This window comes from Halichoeres trimaculatus, unplaced genomic scaffold (assembly GCF_033239565.1).
Source record: "Halichoeres trimaculatus isolate MK-OKI-2021-1 unplaced genomic scaffold, fHalTri1.1 fHalTri1_scaffold_4, whole genome shotgun sequence".
Taxonomy (NCBI): Eukaryota; Metazoa; Chordata; class Actinopteri; order Labriformes; family Labridae; genus Halichoeres; species Halichoeres trimaculatus.
The window spans coordinates 6707762-6720625 of NW_027437182.1; the positions used below are offsets into that span (position 1 = coordinate 6707762).

General features: G+C 39.0%; 1 protein-coding gene across 6 annotated transcripts in view; it reads left to right on the top strand.

Moving 5' to 3' along the window:
• Positions 1–12864, top strand: part of lrp8 (low density lipoprotein receptor-related protein 8, apolipoprotein e receptor) — a 292858-nt gene that overhangs the window by 200542 nt on the left and 79452 nt on the right. For all 6 annotated transcript variants that reach the window (XM_074667517.1, XM_074667521.1, XM_074667519.1 and 3 more), the window contains exons 6-7: positions 4096–4218; positions 7391–7513. In XM_074667517.1, the coding sequence (XP_074523618.1) occupies positions 4096–4218; positions 7391–7513 (246 nt within the window). The remainder of the gene's footprint in view (positions 1–4095; positions 4219–7390; positions 7514–12864) is intronic.

Genomic DNA, 12864 nt, shown 5'->3' on the forward strand with positions numbered 1-12864 from the left:
GTAATGTTACACAACTTAACATAACACAATATAATGTTTCACTATGTAATGTTTCACAACGCAACATAACATAAGCCAACGTTGCACAACCAAGCATTTGCGCTTGACGTAACGTAACATGATGTAATGTTACACAGAATAATGTAACGTGAAGAAATGTCACACAACATAATGTTACACAACCTAACCAAACACAACATAACTCAACAAAATGTTATGTACCAGTGATATTAGAATGTTGGTTTCGACTTGAATACACAAACAGAATCAGATTTACAAGAAAGAGGAAAGGTTACACCACATATGCAAAGGGAGGGCTGGTGCAAACTGTAGCTGTCGTAGCATTTACTGTTAAAAATAGCTCAAAGTTAATATGTGTTCTTACATCTGATAACATTTAGAAACAAAATATTTTAAGATTTTGTCCTTGAACTTTTTTTTAGGTTTATTTACCTTTTTTGTTTTGGCTAGCTATAAAGCTGAATATTTCTGCTAGCTTGTTAGCCTCTATTCCTACTTTAAAATCATGACATGAACAAGAAACAGCCTGCAGGACCCTTTATAAAAGAAGAAAATGAACCATCCGGCTTAATAATCATGTCCACAGCCTCTCTGAAGTGATGAGGCAGCAGTTGTGTGTATGATATGGATTTGATTGTGTGTGTATGTGTTCGTGACTATCATGAGGAGAATGAAAATAGGAGGTTGGAGCTCGATGTCAAACAAGATGTAATACTTTCAGATGTCTGTGTAATGTAAATGAGGGAGCTGAGCTCACCTGAGGGAGGTGCAACATTTCAATGTAAATGAGTAATGTGAGAATCATTGCATATCTTCAGCTTGTTCTCTCCTCCTCCTCATTTCCATCAAGCTCTGCTGATTCGAACAGACCCATCCCCTGGTTATTATCTCCCATCCTATTTGAAACATCTGTCTCAATAATGCTGTGTTGCCTCTCAGACATGCTGAGACAAGTGACTGCGAGAGGGATGACAGGAGGTTAATGTAAATGAGAAATGTTTGAATGGTATCTGCAGTTGTTTCCTTCCGTTTCCACCTGCCAACTTTTCTGCAGATGGCAATCTGTGAACATTACTCTTCATCCGGAGGATTTATCATAATTACCTGAGCTCGGATCCTGATCATTTAGCCGGAAAAATCAGCTCAGGATACATGCCTTAGCTTTCCTGCATGTTACCGGAGGTTTCCACACATTTGTGCCACACACATGTATTTCAGTTTTTCCATTTGAATCTGCTTACCTACTGCTCTTGTGTATTTTATTGCATATTTCCTGGTACACTGATAGTATGCCACAGAGTTTTTTGTGGCCTCGACAATCATTGATCACGTCTGCCTGCGTTCCCTTGGCAGAGCAGGTCCAAAACACAACACATGAATAATTAAACAGCCAGTTAAAAAGACGAATGAGTTAAATAAACCTGCCCCCCGCCGCTAGAGCTAGCACAAACAAATACTAATACACACCTCCACACACACACACATACTCAATAGGTCACCGAATGTGGGCTTTCCTCAGACAGTGAATGAATACCTGCCTGGTTTTCATTTCCACCGGGGCTTTTCTCTGTAGGTGAGCCTTGTGTATGAGTGATTACTGTGGGATTGAACCTAACTCAGAGTTGATGAAAGATAAAAAAAAACTGTCTCTGGGCTGACACACACATGCACATCTTCATAGAGAAGGTCGAATGGCTGTATGACTGTGTGCCAGCTTTGTCTCAGCTGGGATGAAGTAAAATCAGAACAATACGGTGAATAAGAGCTTGGGTGTGAAGTTGTACTCACTGAAATGTGGTATTTTGAAGTATCCCAGTAAAAATCCAGAAATTAAAGCTTTATTTATGAGCTGCCAACAAAATATAAACATTATTTCCTCCAAAACAGCAAATGTGGCTGATACCAGAAGCTAATATATCAGAGTGTCAGAGAAGCACACTGTGATGCTAGCAAAGTTTTTAACATTTATCAAGCTAGCAAAAAACTATTAAATATTTTAAGCCCTTTCTTTTGATAAATTAAAGTGGCAAAACTAGAATTTAAGTGTTTAAGTGTTATAAATCTGTGTTTCATCTGCCTCAAACTTTAATGAGGCTGAGAGCAGATCTTTAGCTAGCATTAGCACAGCTTAGCAGAGGTTGCTTATCTTGTTTTTAGGTTTTCCTCACAATAATGTTCATTCTTTTATTATTGTTTCATTAAAATATGGGCCTAAAGCAATTAAATAATATAATGATGGGTTTTAGAGATGAAAACATTGTTTTTATTAATACTATCACCGGAAAAAAAATGAAATCTTTTCCATAGAAAATGTCTTTTTTGACTTGATATGAGCCACATTCACCAGACTAGTCCAGAAAAATGTCTTGTTTCAAGTTGTTAAAAGAAAAAAAGAGGTCTGAATCTGCCAATGGAAAAAGATAAAAGTTAAAGGAATTTTTTGAGCAAATTTTTCTTGTTTCATTAGCATATTTTATAATTCCTTGTTACAAGCAATTCATACCTTATTTGTCTTTAAATAACTTCAAACAAGACAGTTTTCTTGTTCTGGTCAGTTGAATGTGGCTTATATTAAGTGTAATCAGACAATTTTTACTTACAATAGGACAAAAACACTTGATAAGATTTTAGTTTTTTGCAGTCTATGGTATAGAGAGACTGTCAGTCTACATCAGGGATGTCAAACTCGTGCCATGGAGGGCCAAGAGGCTGCAGGTTTTCTATCCAACCAAGAACTTCACCAGCTGGTTGCACTGATTAGTCCCTGCTCTCTGCTTGAAGGTGAGGTAATCAGTGGAATCAGCTGGTGGAGTGTTTGGTTGGAAGGAAAACCTGCAGCCTCTTGGCCCTCCATGGCACGAGTTTGACATCCCTGGTCTACATCATCGTGAACCTGCACACGCATCTAGACCGCAGAAGCATCATTTTGCTCCATTCAGACGGGTTAGCATATTTTAAACACAAAATTCAACCTGTTAGCAGCATAAAAATGTACGGTCATTCTGTAGAAACAGCACTACACAACAGAGACAACTTCTGTCAAGTTTTGACCGTTACAGCACATCTGGTGTTTTGGAGCAAAAAGCGACTATGCTAACTGGTGACTTTCAGCCAATGGTAGCAGCGATTAACAGCCAAAAGTCACCAGTTAACAGGGTCACACTCAGTTTACCAGGTTTGACTGCAAACAAGCAATATTGACTGCTGAGACTCAAAACACAGATTTGACTTTGCTTGTTTAACAAAAAGTTGGTTTGGGGCTGAGGCTATGACCAAACATGGACTCAATATGGACAGTAAATAATGAGTGAACCTATAACTTATGATTGACAGAATCAGGTTTTATGTCCAAAGTAAAATTATGGGATAATATGAAATGATTGACCAGTCTAGTAACCCTGAAATACTCAACCATTGAAATTCTGATTTGGCGCAGTTCTCTGGATGTAGTTTTCTGGTTCTTTTATTACTAACTGGGTCTCAGACTCAGCAGTCTGTGGGCTCTTTTTGGTTTGGGAGGCTTTCTTAATCAATGACACACGTTTACATCCCAGTATGTCACAGTCTGGTAAGTGTCCACAGATAATGCACTCATGAGCATCGAGTGATTTCTCTGACAAAAATGTCTGTCCACCTAATATCTTCTATCCACTTAATGCTATTTCACAAACCTGTGAGTCGTTTATCGCCCGTCAAAGTGATGATATTATGTCAAAAATGTGTTTTTTGGTGGTTAACTCCTCTATGTCAGTTGACAAACCATTATACTCTGCAGTGTTTCTGCACCCAAGTTGCGCATGTATCCGCCATTGTTGATAAACAAATAATCTCTCTATTGTAACATTTGGGCTAAGACTTGTGACAGAAGGATAAAAAACAGCTTAATAATTTAATGCAAAAACCCTCTGAGATAGTCTTTGATAAAAATATAAACATATTTTTATCATTCACTGTGAGCAGCTACTATTGAAAATATTCTTTGTGAATGTAAAAAGGTTCTGCCTTTTAAAATCTTTGGAAAATTGACCAAAAGATGACAATTTCCTATTTTTTTTTTCTCATTGTGTCTTGCAGCTCTGCTCACATGCCGACCTGATGAGTTCCAGTGTGGAGACGGGTCCTGTATCCACGGCACCAAGCAGTGTAATAAAGTTCACGACTGCCCGGACTACAGTGATGAAGCTGGCTGTGTCAACAGTGAGTGTCGCATTTAAACCTCCTTTGTACCTGAACTTCAATTGATTTTTAATCATCTACGCAGGTAGTCAGGTGTGGCTTTTTTAAGAGAGTTTAACAGGACATATTTTCCATATTTGACTATTAAGAACACATTTAATCCATTTTCATGTGCAAGTCTTTTGTCAAACTTGAGTCTGCCTGATAAATGTATCAAATTAAAACTCTTCACACCAAATTCACGTGGGATACAGCAGAGTGTAGCGCAGATGGCAGCAGTTGGCTGCACTGGTGAAGTCTGCCCCATGAGAAACTATTGAAACAAGTAAATTTTGCACTGGCAAGGCTTCAGATTTAGAGGAATGGGAGCAATAAGAGGCCAAAGTCTCCAAGTATTTAGAGACTCTCAGTATAATTCTGTCTTAAATCTCCTTTACAAGGATACGAGGAGAGCTCACTGTGAAATGCGATTGTAGAAGGAGAGAGGCGTAACTCACATTTGCAAACAAGTTACAGAGTGCAGTGTAGCAGTATTTTTTCTCCACACGTATATCACGGAGAGGTAACATACAGGTTTGTAGTGCACAGGAAAGCTCAAGGTCGTCATCAGATACTCAGCCTGGCAGTGAACTTTATCTTAAAGTCGGTGTGTTTTGAAGTGTGGCTGTGACGCTGGAATCGATTTTTTACTCTTCACACTTTGCTCAAAGAGCATGCTGGAGTGGGCATGCACCTGGACTTGGCTGTGCCTGTGTGTCAGTCACAAACCATGGCTGATTTGAAACCTTTGACACATAATGTGGACGCTGTTCTGCTGAGTAGTCACCACGTAATCCAAACCTGTGATAGCACAACCACAGAACTACAAGAGAGGGCTGAAAAGTTCATAGCCTGACTGGGAAGGAGTTATGCAATAGTGATGAAACTTGGCATTGAATACAATATTTTCTGACACTTACAGCGTGGTTTATTTTTCAACATAGTCTCCCCTGAAGTGCATACACTTCTTGGATCCCGGTGGTAAAGAAGCGCTCATCCTGCTCATCGAAAAAGTCCTCAGCAGCAGATATGACCTCATCATCAGTCCGGTGTCACTTCCCAGCCAAGTGTTTAGTCAAATGGTGCCAAATAAGGAGAATATGGGGGTGATCAACCAGTACAAAGCCTCTGGCTGTTTTCCAAACCACCTGCGACACTAGCAGTGAATACTATTTTGGCTGAAATTCAGTCTGTAGTAGGCAGTATGGAAAACTCTGCAGTCTGCCAAAAATTTCTGGATGTCCTACTAATCCAGGAAAATTTCTCAGTGTGCAACAGACCAGTCTACCTAGCATACTTTTTCCCACAATGCATGGCGCTAACACTGTTTGTCAATGCGGGTGGCAGGTTTCGGTGAATTACCGCCATCTACTGGAATGAGTCTGCATTACAACTACAATACAACAACACTAACGTTAGACAGTCCATGAGATAGAAGTGAAGTTATGAGAAAGAAACACCGATAAATCTTGTTGCTGTTAATTCTGGTTATAAAGAGGTGTTTACTTCTACAAATTCATTAAAGCCTGTATAAACCAACAATTAGTTTTTTTTTTTAACCATACGTGGACTATATAGAAGTGTTTTTTTCATCAGCTGTAAAAATAATAAGTCTGTCCCCTCCAGATTTTTTTAAAGTAAACAATAAAACTTTTGGTGTAAGATTGAAAATGAAACATAATGATTCAGCTGTTATAGTATTAACAAAATAACTAATTTTTTGTTTGTTTTAATTTTAATAAGGGTAAAAAAAAAAATCAGCAGCTGTGGCCCCGCCTTCAGAAACTTAAAACCAGAGTAGTATGCTACAAAACAGACCCAACAGAACAGTTTGAGTATATACTACATAGAAAAGCAGAAGGTGGTATGCAGTGCCTACTTCGTACTACATTCATATATAGTATGTAATAGGTGGCTTGGAAAACAGCCGTGGTCTCTTACAGCAGCCATTGCAACCACAGATTTGTGTGCATGAGCATTGTCCTGATGTAGCAGGACCCCTTTTTTCAGTTTTCCAGGCCGTTTTGTCTTGACTGCCTCTCCCAGTTCCCCTTAGCAAGTTAGCGTAGTATTCTTTGTCGATAGTTTGTCCTTTGCATCCCAGAAGATCGAGGCCATCACCTTCCCTGCTGACAACACCACCTTGGCTTTCTTTAGAGAAGTAGAAAGGGGTGTTTCCACTGCACTGACAGCTGTTTGGTCTCTGCCTTAAAGTGACGGACCCAACACTCATCTTGGGTGAGGAAACGTTAAAAAAACTGGCTGGATCTGCTTCAAAAAGTTCACCTGCGTCATGACCAGCCTGGTGTGCTTTTAATCAGGCTTCAAAAGGTGTGGCACCCACCAAGCGGACACCTTTGAAATGCCAAGTTCTTTGAGCAGAATGTTCTCAACTCATTCACGGGAGATGGCTATGGTATTAGCTATCTGATTAACAGTTAACGTCTGTCATCCATCACCATGTGGTCGATGATCAATCCACACAGTTGATGTTTTCCTGGGGTGTTGCTGTGGCAGGACGTCCAGACCTTGGGTCATCTTTAAGGCTCTTCCTCTTCCCTTGTCGACATGAATGTCTTTGTGGGTAAATCCCTTTTTCTGCCTACATTTGATAACACCGCAGAGCCAAATTTTATCCATGTTCACAAAATATCTCTGGTTCTACTTTTCAAAGTCCTCAAACACTACATCAGCATCAGTTAATCTAAAAATAAACAATGCTGTAAGTGTCAGAAAATGTTGAATTAGATGCGTGCAAGGTTTTGTTACAATGGCATAACTCCTCCCTAGACAGGCTACAAACTTTTCAGCCCTCCATCATTTGTCTGTATAAGCTGCAAAGTAAGATCAAGTCCCTAAAAAAGCTCCCCGGTTTGAAACAGCATTTTCTAACCAAGGTTGAATAAAGTCAGGATGCAGCTGTGAAAAAAAAATGGATTAATTGGATTTCCTGCCCCTGGGCTTCTTTTGCTTTTATGTGTTTTGCACCTAGTAAGCTCTGTCAATTAAAACCTCAACAAACCATCACTAACCTTAACCTCTTCTCCTCTTCTTTCGTTTCACAAACAACACTGAAACTTTTCAGGCATTATTTGTCAGACAAAGGTGCCACATTTAATTTCCTCCCCTTATTTGTTCCCTTTTCTCACTGCAGTTACAAAGTGCGATGGGCCAAGGAAGTTTCGCTGTAAGAACGGGGAGTGTATCGACAGCAGCAAAGTGTGCGACAACGTGAAAGACTGCAAAGACTGGTCCGATGAGCCCATGAAGGAGTGCGGTAAGATCCTTCCTCTTTGTTTGTCTCCGCACTAAAAACACCCACAGACCCTGTTTCTCATTAGCCCGATCACCACCTCAGGCTCACATAAATTCATATACATGCTTGTGTAATAGCACAGACGCACTCATGCATACACAGGCATCATGAGCTGCCTCTTATGTGGGAGGTCATTCTTCTTGGTAAGGAGCTTCATTTGATCAAGGCAGGAGAAATCAGGACATTTCTTGACTGCCTTGTTATGATCAAAGAGTGGAGCGGTTCTCCCCTTAGTGCTATCTTAGCCTGAAAGACGTGCCCTGACTTCATTACCCATAAGAAACCACATAGATTATCCTCACACCATAGATAATTACCTCTAAATGAGCTTTAGTCGCGGATCAAACATCACAAGCTCCACACTCCAGTCGAAGTTTAGAAAAACATACAGCGCCTGTTAACAAAATCAATGAAATGATTGGAGGTAATGACATGTTTGCCATCAAAGCACTTGAAGGTGGAGTGAAATGTTACTTGATTACGTGCACAGTCTTGAGCCTCGCTGTGAAGTGGTCGGGTCTAAAGACAGTCACATGTGTATAAATTAATCTGTGGATGTGCTGCCCTCTGAGCGCTCTCTGATCTCACAGCAGATGGATATAAACTGTAATGAGGAAGCTCTGTAACCATATCATTAATGTAAAACATGATTTTCACAAACCTGCACCAACACTTTAAGCTGTGACTTTAATTATTTGCAACATCTAGATCGTGAAAAGTCAGACCAAAGTGTGGCAGAGTGGTTCAAACTGAAGTGTTATATAAGTATGAGTTTATCAGCATGTATCAGACAGTTCATCTGTTTGGAGCATTATCACAACCTTCTATCAATTTGCGAAATAACCTGAGGCCATAGAGCTTCAGTGACGTCTGGTCGTCTATGTCGCTGGTTTTTGCAGAGGCGTTATGAGGCACTTATAAAGGAAAAACTGACTCATCCTATCTTTTGATCAGTTTAACTAATGACAAAGAGGTCGAGCTGTGAAGGACCTTAAGACTCCCAGCAAACAGCTACAACACAACAACCTTTCAGTCGTATCATCCGCCTGTTGATTGTGTCAATGTATGAATAACTCGGCTGTAAAGTATTCAAGACCAACCAAACAGCACAAACTTCTTGGTTCTAAACTTCATACCATGGAAAAGCTTTTTTTTCCCCTTTTAATCGGAGCCTCATTAGAAGGAACATGCATTTGTGGGATGAGCCGAAGAGCTGAGTATGTGGGTTGCGCCCATAGAAATTACTAAATCTTTCCTGCCTAATGCCAAACAGCTTATTCTGCTGTTGCTATTGACTCTGTATTTAAATCAGGCTGTAAACATGTTTAATTCTGCTGTTAAAACAGGAATTTTAAAATAAAGTGTAAAGGGTTAATATTAGCTTTTGGGACTGCATTTTTGCGCTTTTTATCAGGGATGTCCTGATCTGATACACTGATTGGTATCAGTGCCTCGGATTTCGTTACATGACCAGAACCAATCCAGTTTTCATGTGTTTTCAGCACCATCACGCTTTACGACTGCTGTAAATCAAATCATGTTGCAAACATATGCCCTGTGTGTTAAAACAGTGTCTTGCAACATTTGTAAAATGAGTGTTCCTTGAGGAGGTACCAACAGGGCTCACTTTAATACAACAAATATGACGTCATTTACAACAGAATCACTCAACAGAGTAAGGTATTTAACAGAGAAAGGTATCGGTATTGGATCGGTTTCTGCAAAACATATGAAAAAATCAGATCAGATCAGAAATCAAATCATCTGTATCGGGACATCCCTACTTCTTATTGTCTTTGTTTGTCAAAACCTTTAAATTACAGCAACTCCCTATCAACAGTTTTGGCTTGTGAGAAAATTCAAACAGCTCCTCAAGGAAGAAAACAGAAGCTTTATGGCGATATCAGGGGTACTATGATACTGCACAGGAATCCGAGTGCAATGATGTTTCGAGCACAGCTCAGCTGATTCTTTAAAGGTCAAAATAACAGAAAAAAGCCCATGAGGCTCATAAGAAACTTGGGTGATAAAGAGTTTAAAAAGGTTTAAGTTGGGTGCTGGTATGGCCATGAAGCTAGCCCTTAACCCCTTACTGTCTGAATTAATTAACACTTGTAAAAACAGATGTTTTTGTGTGTTTTTTGCATTCTTATAGATGCAAGATTAAGTGGAGATTATGAATATGAGTACAATACACACAAAAAGTTATGACTAAGTTATATTATTTATATAGACATGACAAGTTCATCCCCTGACTAATATATTGTGACATAGTGGATCTGATAGGATCTTTGGTTTGCATAGAATATGCAATGCGGTAAAAAGGTCATTTCAGCTGCATCAAAGACCAGACAGGGTATAACTTAGTTATAACTGTTGTGTGTACTCGACTCAAATTTACCATCCTTCCTTTATTTATCATCTGTAAGAATGCAAAAACACATAAAACAATCTATTTTTATAGTTGTGAATTAATTTAGGCATTAAGGGGTTAAAGGCAAACAAAGAAAAACTTTATAGTGTACAGAATTGACCAAAGAAAAGATGTGCACTGAAAATAGAATAACCATTCATTATCAAGGCTTTGGAACAGCTGAACCAGAGGTAACACAGGTCACAGATCAGTCATTGGTTACAATTAAATGCAGTCAATATTTGGGTTAAGGTCAATATTCTGGTTTCTGAAACATTCAGAGTAACCCGTTTACACCTGTAAAAGAGTTATTCCTGTTAAGAATAGAATAGAATAGAATAGAATAGAATAGAATAGAATAGAATAGAATAAAATAGAATAGAATAGAATAGAATAGAATAGAATAGAATAGAATAGAATAAAATAGAATAGAATAGAATAGAATAGAATAGAGTATACTTTATTTATCCCCAAGGTGAAATTTAGGATCCCTGAGGTGAAATTTAGATTAATCAGAAATTAATTAGATTAATTGGGACAGTCTAAAAAATTCACTGTGAAGCACTTACATGTTCCCTCAAGGTGAACTTAACAACTTTGATTATTGAAGGAAGTGAGAGGAATTGTTTAAATCACAGTTAATTAGTTAATTACATAATTAACTGATTAATTAATTAATTAATCAAAATTAAATGGTATCCAAATTAAAACAGTGACACACGGACAACATCTTGACGCATGGAGAACATCATGACACAACACGCGTCATTTCCGCTTTTTCTTCTAGTATCCATAGCAACATCAGCAACAACAAAAATCTAAAGATCAAGATTTCTTGCAAACAGAACATGCACAAAACACAAACTTATGTTCCTCTCGATAGGCGCATACATGACTAAATATCCGTGTTAGAAAAGGAGTAACCCAGAGGTGATCTTTTGAGGGGTTTGGTGTTAACTTAGCCGTGCGCAACCAGGCTATTGCTAATATTTCCAATATGAAAGGGTTACCGACTGCATGTTAACGTAGCCACTGTCTGACTTCTCATCCCTTTGCCTTTACCGCAGGTATTTACTCTAACAGAAAAGAATTCAAAAGATTTTGAGCATCTATTGAAAAAGAGGCCATCCATTGATGGAAACGGGATGAAACTTGTTAAAAAATGTGTTGAGTGGATTGGAGGTGAAGGTTCTTGTTAACAGAACAGTAACAGGTCTGTGCAGACATGTTAAAAATTCAACATGAATCTTAAAATATGCTTTTTACAGCTTTGGGGGATGAAATAAACAAAAAGTTAGAACAGTGTAAAAGATTTACTGTGAAGCACTTACATGTTCCCTCAAGGTGAACTTAACAACTTTGATTATTGTAGGAAGTGAGAGGAATTGTTTGAAGTTTATTCAAACACATTTTTGAGAGCGAGAAGGGAAAAGATTTGTGATGACATGAGTGTTATTTCAGGTTGTGACTCCAAAAATAAAATAAAAATGAATAAGTAAAAACTGAACCCGCCTGCGTTTGAGTTTAAAGCATCATGGAGCAGGATACAAGGACACTTTCAGGAATTCAAAGTTGAAAATAGAAGTTGAGACTGAATAAAGGTATTGCTGGCCTGTAATGTAGCTTCAGATGTCCTGCTTTATAAAAATGATTGAATCAAATACGATGTCACACACTAATTTGGTTTAACCTTCTTACGAACAACCCTTTAGCCATGCTGTAAATTAAAACCTAACTTTACTGAAACATCCTGCCAAGATTCTCAAAGACTTCACCTCCCTCTTACTCCCTGACAGTCTCCTCTGAAGACTATTCTGGATGCCTCCTTCTTCATTTCTCCCTCCCACTCTCCCTGTCTCACAGCAGCACCTGTAGCCTTGGAGCTTAAATCTTTAATGCAAACCGGTAATGAAGTACCAGCTTTAGCTGTATGCAGTGATCCCTCCACTCCCTCAGGGAGGAGGAGAGGAGTTGAAAGACAAAAGAGTGAATGAGAACTGATACAAAAAGGAAGGACTTAAAGGAAGCATGCCTTAGAGGGAGTCCAATCTGTTGTGGTGCAACAAAAAAAGGGAAAACAATGGGTATCATAGTGGAGTGGCACCTGGTACTTACAGCCAAGCCCCCTGCTGGAGAGTGGAATGGATCCAGGTGAATTTGGCGAAGAGTCTGCCACAGGGTCACGTTTGGAGCATGCAAATGGATTTACTCCACACACACACACACACACACACACACACACACACACACACACACACACACACACACACACACACACACACACACACACACACACACACTCATACACACTGTGTTTTCTATTCCTGTCTCTTTTGTACATATATAAAGCTTATTTTCTTCTATTTTCAACCAAAATTTGATGCTCAGACAACAGAGATGGGAACTCTTGTTTGTGACTGTTACTCAAATCGCACTAGGACTCATCTCAAAAGACTTCAGACTCAACTCTGACTCGTGTTTTGGGACTCCTGAACAATCATTGTTTTTTATTTTTTTTTTGTTAAGGTTGAGGAAACTCTGATGAGCTTGATGTGATTCCTTCCTTTTCTTGGTGGTAACTATGGTAACCACTTTACGCACGGGTGTGTGCTTCGCGGCATCACGCGGTATCACTTGTACATCTGATTACGACAATGGTGATCAGCAATAGGCTTGCAGCTGCTGCTGTACCATTTGTCATTATGTTGAAATGCTGACTCAGCATTTCAACATATTGTTATCCTGTGACTTTATTATGTTGAAATGCTGACTCAGCATTTCAACATATTGTTATCCTGTGACTTTATTCCACTTCTTCTTCTTCTTCTTCTTATTCTTCCGTACGTTTTTTGGCTCTTTTCACAGCCTTCAAATTTTGTCCGATTTTCACCGTTCAACT